The 16,071-nt window shown below is 44.7% G+C and overlaps 1 protein-coding gene across 5 annotated transcripts in view; it reads right to left on the bottom strand.

The window, feature by feature from the left end:
* Nucleotides 1–16,071, bottom strand: part of LOC311086742 (uncharacterized protein) — a 54,022-nt gene that overhangs the window by 26,361 nt on the left and 11,590 nt on the right. For 4 of the 5 annotated variants that reach the window (XM_084119779.1, XM_084119780.1, XM_084119783.1 and 1 more), the window contains 2 exons: nt 13,567–13,757; nt 12,843–13,085 (listed from right to left, as the gene is read on the bottom strand). In XM_084119779.1, coding sequence (XP_083975905.1) covers nt 12,843–13,085; nt 13,567–13,757 — 434 coding nt within the window. The remainder of the gene's footprint in view (nt 1–12,842; nt 13,086–13,566; nt 13,758–16,071) is intronic. The other variant, XM_084119781.1, reaches the window with a different exon arrangement.

Here is a 16,071-nt window from a genome sequence, read left to right as displayed (position 1 = left end):
ACATACCTCACAATGGGGTAAAAGTTGCACCCCTGGGGGTCAGGAGCGTCCCAAAGTTGCCCCATTGACTTACTATGGGGAACGAACGTCCCGTGAAACACACATGCTTTTCCTACTATGGTAAATTGCATAGGGACTTTGTATTGAACGTAGCTCTGGATCACAGTGTCATAGAGACAAGGGGGCAGGCTCATTTTACTCAGACTACCAATCAGTCTCTCAGGATCATTGTGAAGCTATTATGTCACGCCCTAGCAACCATTTAGAGCACCTTAGCAACAAGTCCCATAGACTTACATTGAAAGAGATCAAAGGGATATCTCCGGACTGAATTGTCATAGAAACACGAGGGTGGTCTCGTTTCACTCAAGGCAGTAAACGGCCAATCATGAATCACCTCAACACTTCCTAGCCCCTCCCTAGCAACCATTGTCGAGCACCTTAGCAACCAAAATCCTAGAGGGATATCTTCTATTCTGAATGTCACAGAGGCATGGGAGTTGGTTTATATCATTCATAGTGACAAGAAGCCTTTGCAGTTTCATCATTGGCAGCTGCCAAGCAACTCCATAGCAACCAAACAGAGTACCCTAGCAACCATTTTACAAGACCTATATTTCTGCATCAGAACATCATAAAGAGATGGGGTTAAGACAAGTTTGACTCAGGGCAGCAAACAGCCATTCATGAGACACTTGCTAGCCCCACCATAGCAACCATTGTCAAGCACCTTAGCAACCAAAATCCATAGAGGGATATCTTTCATTCTGAATGTCACAGAGGAATGGGAGTTGGTTTATATCATTCATACTGACAAGCAGCCTTTAGAGTTTCATGATTGGCAGCTGCCAAGCCACTCCTTAGCAACCAAACAAAGTACCTTAGCAACCATTTTGCAAGACCTATTTCTCTGCATCAGAACATCGTATAGAGATGGGGGTTGGCTCTTTTGACTCATGCTAGCAAAGAGGAATTCCAACATGCTATACATGCTAGCTGTGAATAGCTACATGCTAATAGCGATTAGGTAAGTGCTAAATCATGCCAAGAAAATGCTAAGAACTCCAATAGTAATCATCTGTGACAACTACCAACCACTTAGTAACACCATAGTAACCACCCATAATACCTTAGCAACCGCCCTGAACACCCTAGCAACTGCCTAGCAACTCCCTAGCAACCACCCAAAATACCCTACCAACCACCTAGCAACACCATAGCAACCACCCAGAATACCATAGCAACCACCTAGCAACGCCCTAGCAACCACCAAGAATACCCTAGCAACCGCCTAGCAATCACCCAGAATACCCTAGCAACCGCCTAGCAACACCATAGCAACCACCCAGAATACCCTAGCAACTGCCTAGCAACGCCCTAGCAACCACCCAGAATACCCTAGCAACCGCCTAGCAACGCCCTAGCAACCACCCATAATACCCTAGCAACTGCCTAGCAACACCATAGCAACCACCCATAACACCCTAGCAACTGCCTAGCAACACCCTAGCAACCACCCAGAATACCTTAGCAACCGCCTAGCAACACCCTAGCAACCGCCTAGCAACCACCCAGAATACTCTAGCAACCACCTAGCAACACCATAGCAACTACCGAGAACACCCTAGCAACCCCCTAGCAACCACCCAAAACACCCTAGCAACTGCCAAACAACCACCCAGAACACCCTAGCAACCAACCAGAATACCCTAGCAACCACCCAGAACACCCTAGCAACCACCTAGCAACACCCTAGCAACCACCCAAAATACCTTAGCAACTGCCTAGCAACACCATAGCAACCACCTAGCAACACCCTAGCAACCACCCAAAATACCTTAGCAACCGCCTAGCAACACCCTAGCAACCACCCAAAATACCATAGCAACCGCCTAGCAACGCCCTAGCAACCACCAAGAATACCCTAGCAACCGCCTAGCAATCACCCAGAATACCCTAGCAACCGCCTAGCAACACCATAGCAACCACCCAGAATACCCTAGCAACTGCCTAGCAACGCCCTAGCAACCACCCAGAATACCTTAGCAACGCCCTAGCAACCACCCAGAATACCCTAGCAACACCATAGCAACCACCCATAACACCCTAGCAACTGCCTAGCAACACCCTAGCAACCACCCAGAATACCCTAGCAACCGCCTAGCAACCACCCAGAATACTCTAGCAACCACCTAGCAACACCATAGCAACTACCCAGAACACCCTAGCAACCGCCTAGCAACCACTCAAAACACCCTAGCAACTGCCAAACAACCACCCAGAACACCCTAGCAACCAACCAGAATACCCTAGCAACCACCCAGAACACCCTAGCAACACCCTAGCAACCACCCAAAATACCTTAGCAACTGCCTAGCAACACCATAGCAACCAACCAGAACACCCTAGCAACACCCTAGCAACCACCCAAAATACCTTAGCAACCGCCTAGCAACACCCTAGCAACCACCCAAAATACCCTAGCAACCACTTAGCAACACCCTAGCAACCACCCAGAACACCCTAGCAACCGCCTAGCAACCACCCAAAACACCCTAGCAACCGCCTAGCAGCCACCCAGAACACCCTAGCAACCGCCTAGCAACCACCCAGAACACCCTAGCAACCACCTAGCAACACCCTAGCAACCACCCAGAACACCCTAGCAACCGCCTAGCAACCACCCAAAACACCCTAGCAACAGCATAGCAACCACCCAAAACACCCTAGCAACCGCCTAGCAACCACCCAGAATACCCTAGCAACCAACCAGAATACTCTAGCAACCACCCAGAACACCCTAGCAACACCCTAGCAACCACCCAAAATACCTTAGCAACTGCCTAGCAACACCATAGCAACCAACCAGAACACCCTAGCAACCGCCTAGCAACCACCCAAAACACCCTAGCAACCGCCTAGCAGCCACCCAGAACACCCTAGCAACCGCCTAGCAACCACCCAGAACACCCTAGCAACCACCTAGCAACACCCTAGCAACCACCCAGAACACCCTAGCAACCGCCTAGCAACCACCCAAAACACCCTAGCAACCGCCTAGCAACCACCCAAAACACCCTAGCAACCGCCTAGCAGCCACCCAGAACACCCTAGCAACCGCCTAGCAACCACCCAGAACACCCTAGCAACCACCTAGCAACACCCTAGCAACCACCCAGAACACCCTAGCAACCGCCTAGCAACCACCCAAAACACCCTAGCAACAGCATAGCAACCACCCAAAACACCCTAGCAACCGCCTAGCAACCACCCAGAATACCCTAGCAACCGCCTAGCAACACCATAGCAACCACCCAGAACACCCTAGCAACCACCCAGAATACCCAAAACACCCTAGCAACCGCCTAGCAACCACCCAGAACACCCTAGCAACCAACCCGAATACCCTAGCAACCTCCTAGCAACAGCATAGCAACCACCCAGAACACCCTAGCAACCACCCAGAACACCCTAGTAACCGCCTAGCAACCACCCAAAATACCTTAGCAACCGCCTAGCAACACCATAGCAACCACCCAGAACACCCTAGCAACCACCTAGCAAAAAACTTTCTGGTCCAAACTTTCTCAAGCCAACTTAAAGTTTGTCTAGACGAACTTTCGCATCTAGTTCTTCTTCTTTTTATTATTCAGGACAACAGTTTGGTGCGTAATGCGCCTCCGCACCATTTGTCACAGACCCCTGAGTGAGGTGTCAAATTGACCGGCTCATTGAGGAGAGGTGTGCTATGACTTTTTTAAGCGATCGGGTGTACGATGTTCGCACAGCAGCCAAAAAAGCGGCCAAAAAAGTCCCATTGACTTTGGGCATTCTAAAAAAATTCAAATCCAAACCGACGTTTTCACACACACAGACTCCAAAGGGCCTGACACCCCTCCGTCTGTCTCTCTCTCCCTCAGAGGATTTATATTATCAAGCAGCCGATAAGTAATGGCCTAAAATCTTCATAGCCACACCCTAGCAACCAGTTACAGCACCCTAGCAACCACTAAGAGCTCCCTAGCAACCACCCTAAACCAAAAAAAAACATTTTTTTTTATTTTTTTTATTTTTTAAAGCAATTTTACTCTCGTGGCCTTGCAATATCGCTCCATGCTTGTGCCTATTCTAGCAACCACCCAGAACACCCTAGCAACTGCCTAGCAACGTCCTAGCAACCACCCAGAATACCCTAGCAACCACCTAGAATACCCTAGCAACCGCCTAGCAACGCCCTAGCAACCACCCAGAATACCCTAGCAACCGCCTAGCAACACCATATCAACCACCCAGAACACCCTAGCAACCACCCAGAATACCCTAGCAACCGCCTAGCAACACCATAGCAACCACCCAGAACACCCTAGCAACTGCCTAGCAACGCCCTAGCAACCACCCAGAATACCCTAGCAACCGCCTAGCAACTAGGGATGCACCGATTACAATTTTCTAGGCCGATTACAATTTCCGATTTTTCTAACCACTTTACAACACACACAAATATTTATGTGGGAAATATATACATACATATACATACATACACACACACATATATATATATATATATATATATAGCCTTGCAGTATAAAGATATTTCTATAATTTCTGGCTAGTTTACTTTATTTATTTTTACAATCATAACCATACTTGCAACCAAAACTGAATAATGCAAACAAGTTTAAATGGATAAATCTTCTACAAATATTTTTGAATCTACGTTTTCTTTTCTGACATACTGGAGTTCTTGTTAAAACACACTAGACGTACTTATTCTGTGCATTTTGAGCACTTTTTGTGTAAAATCATTTTTAGTTTGTCCATCAAAAGTGTGCTTTCACTTTAATTGAGCGTGAACAGCGCTGCAAAAATAGACCCGCGCTTCACAACTGCTCACGCGACGCTCCTGCTTGACGCTCACGCGCTGCTCCTGCTGCCGGTGTGAATGCACTCACTGATTAACATGCACAACGGAAAAAACGCGCTGCTCACGTGCCGCTGACATTTGCGAGTGAAACGGCTGTAATTCACAAGGTTTCCTACATGTGCGCTCCGTGTGCAGGTGTGATGCTGATGTTGCGCGATGTTAATCATGCGGTGCCCGAGTGCATTTGAACGGCATAAAATCGGCATATGTCCGACTGACCGGCCGGTCGCCGGTCATGGCCGATCACGTGAAAATCGGCCAATTCCGGTCACCAGCCGATCAATCGGTGCATCTCTACTAGCAACCACCCAGAATACCCTAGCAACTGCCTAGCAATGCCCTAGCAACCACAAAGAACACCCTAGCAACCGCCTAGCAACACCCTAGCAACCACCCAGAATACCCTAGCAACTGCCTAGCAACACCCTAGCAACCACCCAGAACACCCTAGCAACTGCCTAGCAACACCATAGCAACCACCCAAAACACCCTAGCAACCGCCTAGCAACGCCCTAGCAACCACCCAGAACACCCTAGCAACTGCCTAGCAACCGCCCAGAATATCCTAGCAACACCATAGCAACCACCCAGAACACCTTAGCAACTGCCTAGCAACGCCCTAGCAACCACCCAGAATGCATTGGAAACCTCCCAGAACACCATAGCAACCGCCTAGTAAAACCCTAGCAACCGAGTGGTGAGTTTTGCCACTGCAAGCACCACTTCACATTTTCTTCAGGAAATGTACATTCTAGTTTTACATGTTATACATGTTTTACAGTAAGTTGACTTAACTGTATTGTTATATAATTGTTGGCACTGGCACTTATAAACACTAAATGGGTAAAAATTGCAATAAATAGGCTTAGTTTTGGAGCCAAATGTTGGAGTTGGAATAAATACCTCTTTTTTTTTTCTTCTTTTTTTTTGAGAAATAAAAGAAAATGCTTGATCATTTTACAGCCACATCATTTTCGTAATGGATTATTTGTTTTGGTTGTCTGAAAACACACACATTTTTTTTATCCGATTAATCGATTAATCGATCGATTAAGTGCTAGATTAATCGATTACAAAAAAAAACGATAGCTGCAGCCCTACCGAATGGGTAGATGAGGTCCGCGCAAGTGTGCGGGCTCGGGGTTTAACATCTGTTGATCAAGTTTATTTTATCTATGATCATTTGGAGGGGGAAGCCAAAAATTAAATCAAATATAGGTCTCGAGCAGAGAGGGAGGATCCAGAAAAGAGACTTTCTATCCTCCAAGAAATGTATGGATGTCCTCAGTCTTATGTTGCATTGCAAGATAAATTCTTTTCCCGTAAACAACTTGAGGGTGAATCATTACAGGAGTATTCTCATGCTCTGTTTAGGCTTATAAATGAAGTGTTGGAAAGTGCCCCCGATGCAATGCCTAACTCGGCTATATTGTTGAGAGATCAGTTTGTTGAACACGTTACTGACCCAGCCCTTCGAAGGGCACTGAAACAAATTGTCCGAGCCCATCCAAGCCATACACTTTTAGATATTCGTAAAGAGGCTATTCGATGGGAGCGGGAGGGGTTGTCTGTAGAGGGGCGGGCACGGAGTTACTCTGTGCCTTCACTGTGTGCTACGCATATATCTACGACACCAAACACTTCTAGTACAGGTAATTATTCTGCTGAAATAAAAGAACTGTTGAAACGACAACAAGAACAGTTAAATCAGCTTGGGGAACAGCTTTCCCGTTTACACAATCCTCCTAAACGCCCCCCTGTGCATCGTAATCAAGTTGTGAACAACTTCATTCTTGTAATTGGTTACAACTCAAAGCAGCTAATGGGCTTGATATACCATATTTTGGGTATGCAGAAGTGAATGTAGAGGTGTTGGGAAAAGTTATTCCGAATAAGGGGATCCTTGTGGTAAAAGACACCCCTAGTTTGTGGTCAAAGACAAATATTCCAGGTGTTCTGGGAATGAATATTATCAGTGAGTGTTATGACTTGTTGTTCAGCCAGCATGGTTCTTCTCTTTTCAGCCTCCCATGTGTCCAGCAGGCCCCTAAGGAGTGGCAACAGGCTCTCCAGTTTTGCCGTGATACTACCTCGTCGGTTAGGTCCAGTACCGGGATTGCAAGAGTTAGGGATAGGTACCCTGTCCACTTACCAGGGGGCGCCATGAAATTAGTGGCGGCTACCTGTTCTCAGCACCTTATTAACCAGTCTAAGACTGTTGTTTTTGAGCCATTGTCTAATGTTGTGCTAGTAATCCCTGCTGTAGTACAGCTGTTTAAAGGTACAGCTTATGTTCCTGATTAATGTTGGCAGTATTGATGCTCGCGTTCCTTCACGCTTCGCCTTAGGGACGTTAAAGCCAGCACAAATAGTTTGCTTACCTGCAGGAGTCGAGGAGGTTCCCTTTTCACTGGGGGCGGGGGAAGTTCAGGCAACAGTTAATATGCAACAAGTGCAAGTTGGTAAAGTACAGCAGTTGATACAGTCAGTTGACTTGTCTGCCCTATCTGAGTCAGAGCAGAGTAAAGTTATTTGTCTATTGACAAAGTATCAGTCAGTGTTTGCTACCCATGAGGGAGATTTAGGTTGTACTACCCTTATTAGTTATGAGATCCCCTTAGCTGATGAGGTACCTGTACGACAAAGGTATAGGCGCATTCCACCTGCTGAATATGATGCTGTGAAGGCACATATAAATCAACTTTTAGAAAGTCAGGTAATAAGGGAGAGTTGCAGCCCCTATGCATCCCCAATAGTTTGCGTTTATGTGTGGATTATCGCCAGCTTAATCGCAAAACTCGGACAGATGCTTTTCCCCTCCCTCGCATTGAGGAGTCCCTTGATAACCTTTCAGGTGCCCGCTGGTTTTCAACTTTGGACCTGGCAAGCGGTTACAATCAGGTGCCTGTTGAAGAGAAGGATAAATGTAAGACTGCTTTTTGTACCCCTTTTGGGCTCTTCGAATTTAATCGTATGCCCTTTGGGTTATGTAATGCACCAAGTACATTTCAGCGACTCATGGAGCGCATGTTTGGGTCCCAGCACTTCCAAGCTTTACCTCGACGATGTTATTGTCTTTTCCTGCTCTATAGATCAACATTTGGACCGTTTGGACAAGGTTCTGAGTCGGCTTCATCAAGAAGGTCTTAAGGTGAAGTTGGAGAAGTGCTGTTTTTTCAAGACTGAGGTGAAGTATATGGGACATGTGATATCCAATCAGTTCAAGTTCAAGTTCATTTATTTATATAACACATTTAAACAGCCGCTAGACAGACCAAAGTGCTTTACAGAACAAGCATATAAAAATAAAAGCAGCAAAACAACACATAAACACATAAAGAACAACTAAGCTAAAATCAGGGAGTTTCTACGGACCCTGAGAAGATCGCTGTTGTAGCCAATTGGCCCCGACCAACGGATGTAGCAGCACTGAGATCCTTTTTGGGGTTCGCTAGTTATTATAGATGATTTGTTAAAGGTTTCTCAGTGATTGCGGCTCCCTTGTATCATCTGATTGGGGAACTGGGCGGGAGTAAGGACAAAAAGAGTGCGCGGAGACCGGTGACCAGTGCTTGGACTGAGGTTTGTGAGGAGAGTTTTCAAGATCTGAAGGTGCGTCTGACTACTGCTCCTGTGTTGGCTTATGCTAATTTTTCACTGCCTTTCATTTTGGAAGTAGATGCCTGCAAGAACGGGCTGGGAGCAGTGTTGTCGCAAGAGCAAGAAGGGAAAGTGAGGCCTCTGGCTTATGCAAGTTGAACCCTGAGGTGTAGATTTGGAGACGCCACAGATATTAAGATCGATTGGGTGTCGATTTGGAGACGCCCCAGATAGTTAGGTTTAGGGAGAAATTCCACCACATACGCTTCCCAGGTCTGCACAACGCCCTACCATTCTCAAGGCAACGGCCAATGTGAAAGCTTTAACCGAACACAGCACAGCCTCCTTTGTACGCTTCCCAGGTCTGCTAAAGTTGACTGGCCTAAATATTTGCCCCAATTGTTGTTCTCCTATAATACCACCACACATCAGATAACAGGCGAGTGCCCACATTTTGTAATGTTTGGCCAAGAACCTAATTTGCCAGTTGATTTTCTCCTTGGAAGAGTTCTTTCTCCGAAAGCAGGGACGGTAATGGACTGGATGGAGGAACATCGGGAGCGGTTGCAAGTGGTTTTTGATGGTGCGCAGGAGAGAATTCAAGCGGCAGCACGGTTGAGGAAGGAGAGGCATGATCGGAAGGGTTACAGCTGCCACTTGAAAGAAGGACAGTTAGTCTAACGAAGAGACTTCAGTAATCGGGGCAGAAATAAAATACAAGATGTCTGGAGTCCGACAAAGTACACAGTAATTCGAGCACCCACGGAAGGAGGAGTTGTTTATTCTATAGCCCCTCCAGATAAATGTACACTGGTAAAAAGGGTACATTGTACTATGTTGAAATCTGTGCCTGATGTTTTGCCTTTGTATCCTTCTCCATGTATGGGCTCTGAGCCTTTGCGATCTGAGAATATTGGAAGGGAAGAAGAAATGGAGGATGGACAATGGATTTGTGTCCCACTGCCAGAAGGGACTCCACCTGCTATCGGGCCAGTTCCAGCTGTGTCTCCCCTTGGCCATGTAGAGTCGGTGGTTTGTCCATTGCAATCTGATGATGGGCAAGGGGCATCGGGCAGTGGATTAAATTCCTTGCCAGTTCCAGCTGTGTCTCCCCCTGGCCATGCAGAGTTGGTGGTGGGGCTATTACATTCTGATGGCTGGCAAGAGGCATCGGGCAGTGGAGTAAATTTCCCACGCAGGTCTGCAAGAGAAACCGCAGGGACACATTCCAATTTTCATCACTTGCCTAGGGCCGTGGGGATTAGTGCAAATGGGGCTGCGACTTCTTTACTTGGCCATAATGAGGGAGTGACAGTTGTTTTTAGACCCTGGATTTAGGTCAGAAGGTAGGAATGGATTGTGAGCGAGTGAATAAGGATGGTGTACGGGGTGGGGCGTGTATTTAGCTTGCTCTATAAATAGCGCAAAGGTAAGTAGACCAGCGTAACTTCCTGACGTTTTCTCTTCCGCCTCCTTCCGATGTTGTGACCCCGAAGCGCCATAGCGAGGTGCGAGTTTGGCATTTGCGGTAATGTATAGAGATGTTTAGTTTATTTATATTGTTGATTTTGTGTTGAACGCAGGGAGGAAATCCTTGATACACAAGTGTGAGCGCGTGTGTAGCCTATAGCAACGAGCAAGTGTGTAGCCTATAGCAACAAGCTGTATCACCCAGTCTATTCCACTCTTGGATTATGGCAGAGGTATGTGTGTGTGTGTGTGTGTGTCAGATTGTTAGGATTGTTTCGTTGATAAATGTTTATGTATAATTATTTGGTTATCTAACAATCGTGTATTTTGAATGTGGCTAGTGTCACATGATGAATGCCGTGTGTAGCCTATAGCAACAAGCTGTATCACCCAGTCTATTCCTCTCTTGGATTACGGCAGAGATCTTTCTTTGTGGAGTTCTATGCGGACCTCTGACGTCTAGGCCCTGCTGTTTTGCTTATGATTTATTTCTGTTATGCAAATCTTAAGTTTATAGTTATACTGTACTATACCCACATGTTTTAATTCAAGCCCTATAATTAGTAATTTATATGCACAATTGTTGCGTGTTGTTTCCACCGAGGCAAGAGCAGGGCCGGTTCTAGACATTAGGAGGCCCTAGGCAAAATTAATGTTGGAGGCCCCCCACCCCCAATAAAAAACACTTGAAACAAATATGATTCCTAACCTTTTTATTTATACAACATTTAATTTTAAATTTAGTATTTTTTACTTACACAGTACATAAGTTTGGACACATTACCATTTTTAATGTTTTTGAAAGAAGTCTCTTATGCTCATCAAGCCAAATATGTAAAATATTATGTAAATATTATGTATTGCATTGTTACCTTAAATATGCTATACACAAATCAAGTGGAAGAGAAAGACACGATCGCTACTGAGCAGAAAAAAAATTCTAAACTGATATTATTGGCGTAAGTGGGCTATGATGTCAGCCGTCAGGGTATAATCTAATCATCAGCAGAATTTAGAAGATAGACCCATAGATATGAGATCCTTTATTTGATATATTTAAAAATGTTGTAGTGTGTTGGCTTTTTAACTTTGAATATAAACGTCTTGTCTTTTACTTTTGTAGCTTTTTTACTAGTCAGCTCCCGAAGCGATGTTATTCATTGTACGCGCAAATTCAAAGCGTCGCGTCTGGGCACGTTAATGACGCTCGCGCTCTTTTAAACTCGTAATAAAGCGGTGAATGATTTTTCCAGAAATGATGCTGATCTGCAGTACAAGTTTATATTTAGAATACATTGCAATCACTCCAAAATAGATGACGACAACTCACACACCTGTATTACGAGCTGTGCTTCTTTGCGTGCCTATTTAGGCTTTTGCTTCGAAGCACCTGATGGATGCGTTCGTTACACAAACTTTCAGAAGCCGGCACCCGCTTTGAAACGGAAACATTAATTGGTTTAAATGCAGATGAGTGACAATTCAACAATATCCAATGAACAATGAGGATAGTATTTCTGCCTGTCTTGACTGGTGGACTAGGGGATGTTACGGTTATGGAGGCCCCTCCTCAAAGCCCGAGGCCCTAGGCAATCACCTGCTCTGCCTATAGCTAGCGTCGGCCCTGGGCAAGAGTAATGCTGCTGCTTCTTCAAAAAACAATGATAAAACAGTCAACAGTAGCCTATAAGAAACCTCAGAGCAGCAATAACCACAATAAAGTGTCCATTGACAGCTTCAAAAGAGCTTCGTGCAGAGTCCGTTTACTGTTACAACCCATACAATTTGTATTATGCATTTCCTGAACATGTAGCCTACTTGCTAACTAATCAAACACTTTATTTGAACAAACTACTTATCTAGAAAACACAACTATTGTGTCAATTGATGTTCATATGCGCGAGGGAGAGAGAGCATAGGCTACAGCGCTCGTGTTGTCTGAAGACGGTGAGAGCTCTCTCTCTGCTGGTTCTTTTATGCGACCTGTCCACTGATCTAAATAATTTGTTGTTACGACGTCTTATTTGTTCCCTCGTTTTAATAAAACGTGGACTCGTTAAACTAATTGCCTCCCTCACTTTGATTTAACGAATTACAACGAGGCCACAATATAGTAAAACGAGGGAACACATTAGTAAAACGTGCTGAGGTATTATTAATTTGTGGCCACGAAACAATATTCACCTGAATATTCACCAAATTCACAAAAATATAGGTCTTTAGCATTCACTATTTAATTAATAGTATAAAACTGTTTTTCTTACCTGTGAAGATAGCTCTTCAGTGAAGGCCGACTAACGTTACGTTATAGTGTTCTCATACAGCTTTTAATTCCGTTTTTTAATAAGCAAGACAAATTTCCGACTTTAAACAAATACCCATTTAAATGCATAGGATGTTTGTGTTGTAAAAATGTACAGGGAGACTTTCGATTTAAAAACGGTGTCTCGTTAGGCAATGTTTTCTCAGTCAAATCATCAAATTTCCTACTGATTCAATAGAACGCGTGAGCTCACTAGGGAATACCAATATGGCGGCACGGTGGCTTCACTGTTTATGACGTCATGAGCTATCCAGTCATTTGATATAGATCAGTGGTAAAAAAAATAAATAATAATAATAATAAAAAATTAATTAAGATCAGTGGTTAAAACAGATAAAATAATTGTCTGTGGTTCTATTTGGGAACTAGTTCATTTTAAAATTTGTGAACTGAACTTTGAACTAGTTCATGTAGAAAGTGAACTTTCCCAACACTGATGCAAAGTCTATGCTATATGTAGGCCTACTGTAGCATGATATTATATCTGTTAGATTTTTCAATGTTCATTCACTTTGAGCTACTCACCAGCCACTTGAAGTTAAAGGGCACAGTTATTGGTGCACTAGTGGAAATGGAGCTCTGGTTTGTGCTGAATGTTCCGGTCAGTCCAGTGCCATCTGAACATGCCAGCCTATATGAAAAGACATCCTGCGTGTAGTTCAGGCAAACACGGAAAAAACCCTTACATTCACTGGACTGTTTACACACACTGCTGCTGTTGGTTGTGAATGACTGAACCTTCAACTCAAACACACCAGATGATTTGACCTATAAAGATAATATGATGTGAATATGAAAAACACTACACATATAGAATAGTTACAAGATTTATATATAGAAACAATTAATCACGATTAATTATCCAAAATAAAAGTTTGTGTTTACATAATATATGTGTGTACTGCATATAATAATTTTGTATAGGCCTATATAAATACACACATATGCATATATACATTTAAGGAATATTAGCATGTAAATGCTGTATATATTTATACATAATTTATATTATACTGTATATAAATATAAATATTTGATATATAAATAACACATTTTTCTTAAATTCTTCTTTACATATACAAAATAATTATACACAATACACAAACATATATTATGTAAACACAAAATTTTATTTAGGATGCGATTAATTGCATATTTTTGTATTTCAGTGTTCTTCCCCATAGCAGCCTATAATAAATGAAAACACAACCAGGAAAACACAGAATTTCTGAATTTAGACATTTTGAACCTTGTCACACAACAGGCCATGCCATCCCTCGTCACACGTGCACTGCCAGGGTTGTTTGCAGGTGCCATGCATGCACCCTGGATAGGGTAAACACTCATCACAGCGGGGGCCCTGCCACCCATAGCGGCACTTGCACTGACCAGGGGCCAGGCAATAACCGTGTATCTCACTACAGCCGGATGAGCAGATAGCTGAAAATATATAATATATATATATATATATATAATACAGGCCAAAAGTTTGGACACATTACTTTTTTTAATGTTTTTGAAAGAGGTTTCTTCTGCTCATCAAGCCTGCATTTATTTGATAAAAAATACAGAAAAAAATGTAATATTGTGATATATTGAGGGGAAAAAAAAGAATAGGGTAGGGGAGAAAGATGGCGCCGGTGTGCTTGGCTGGCCGTCTGCTCTCTGTCCTGGCTTTGTTTTTTATTTTTATTCCAAAAGTTTTTACATTGATTACGTATGACCGTCAATTGCTTTTAAACATAAGAGACTCTATTGAGGCTGTATCAAACACTGATTTGAGATCTGAGAATTTTAACAGCCCACCCCCTCCCTTCTTGACGAATGTCCCGGCCTTTCGAAGCCAGCTGCCATGGAGCTTTCCTGAAAAGAAGCGCCACAGAAGAAGGGGGAAAAGAGGGGGTATTGCGGTCAAATTAAAGTTGCATCTAACAAGCTTACATCCATCATGCCATGGCTAGGGTCGCTTTGAGTTGGGATGTGGCCGATTTGCATCATGGCGCTCGCTCGAAGTGGCGTATTATTGGATTTTACCTGTGACTCAGGGCAAGTATTCCAGCTCTCCTCGTCTCCGGACACCACGTCTTCGCCGCGGGGGTGTAAATCTCAACAATCTTCGCTCGCTGTGCTGTGCTACACAGACGAACTGCGATTCGGTACAGGTAAAGATGGCTTTGGTAAATTCAAGATCGTTGATCAACAAGACATTCATCTTGCGAGATTTCTTTACCTCAAATAAATTGGATTTTCTGTTAATCACTGAGACTTGGCTGACTGCGGGGGATACAAGCCCCTTTTCCGAACTTGTGCCAACAAACTGCTCGTTTTTAAACTGCCCTAGAACTTCTGGCAGGGGCGGTGGGCTTGCGTCGGTGTTCAAAACGTACTCGGTTACTAACGTAACCTCGGTTCTCTCTAGAAGAGGGAATGAGTACTGCGTTTTTACTAAAACGCTACGGGAAAAGTCTCTTTTCACGAAACACTGAAGCAAAAAATTATCCTTTAATTTTCATATATGTAAAACGCGTTGCAGCAGCAGTCAGCTATGGCGAGACGGCTTGCTCGCTCATTGGCTGCTCTGCGGCAACTGCATAAGCCTATCGAGCGAGGCCTGGGGTGACGTCAGGCCAATGAGGGCGCTTCGCTTCCGAGACGGGCGTGGCTTACCTCTATAAAAGGAGCTCGAGAAGGCTGATTCACTTGATTTTGATCGCCGAAGCGAACCAGAGTGAACCATACGCACGGCAGAGAACGCAGTACTCGTTCCCTCTTCTAGAGAGAACCGAGGTTACGTTAGTAACCGAGTACGTTCTCTTACGAGAGTTCTCTCGTACTGCGTTTTTACTAAAACGCTACGGGAACCCCTTGTAAAACGCCGTGCGTGCTGGGATAAAAACACCGATCACCGGAAGCTATTTCAGGCATACAGTGCATAATCACCTGATAGACTCACACAGAGTCAGGGAATAAGGGAGGGGAGCCTTAATTCCCTATACTGTAGCGTCCGCAGGCTTAACGCGACCTCACAGGGAGAGTCTAAAGACAAGAGGGGATTCCCTCCGTCCTTACATAGACATGTCCACAGACGCGAATATGACATCACATAGACAGGGTAGGGAGCCTGAACTAATGTGGGAAATGTGGGTCTTACACAGTTCTGCCCAAGATAGTCGGTAGCGCATTGCGCCTGCGATTTCAGAGGTCTAGCTAGACAGCTGAATCGACTACACCGACAAAAGCTTAGCCTGTAAGGCGGGAACCTCTAGGTTATAAAACCTGATAAATGTAGACGGAGAGGCCCAGCCTGCCGCCGTACATATATCCTGTAGGGAAATCCCGCTAGACCAAGCCCACGAGGAGGCAACGCCTCTCGTAGAGTGCGCTCTAATTCCCAACGGGCATTGAATGCCCTTGACAGTATAAGCCAGCGCTATGGCGTCAACTATCCATCTGGATAGACTTTGTTTCGAAACAGCCATTCCTTTGGAACGTCCGCTGAACGAGACAAAGAGCTGCTCTGTCTGTCTGAAGACAGCAGAGCGGGACATATAAGCTCTTAAAGCCAACAGGGCAAAGAAAACTCGAGTCCCCCTCCTCACTCGATGCCGGCAGGGCAGACAGGGAAATAACCTGAGCCCGAAAAGGCGTGTTGAGGGATTTCGGCACATAGCCGTGCTTAGGTTTGAGTATGACTTTAGAGTCATTAGGACCAAACTCCAAGCATGCCGGGCTCACGGAGAGCGCGTGCAGATCG

The sequence above is a fragment of the Abramis brama genome, assembly GCF_963993115.1.
Source record: "Abramis brama genome assembly, chromosome: 7".
Classification (NCBI taxonomy): Eukaryota; Metazoa; Chordata; class Actinopteri; order Cypriniformes; family Leuciscidae; genus Abramis; species Abramis brama.
This window is presented reverse-complemented; position numbering and strand designations above follow the sequence as displayed.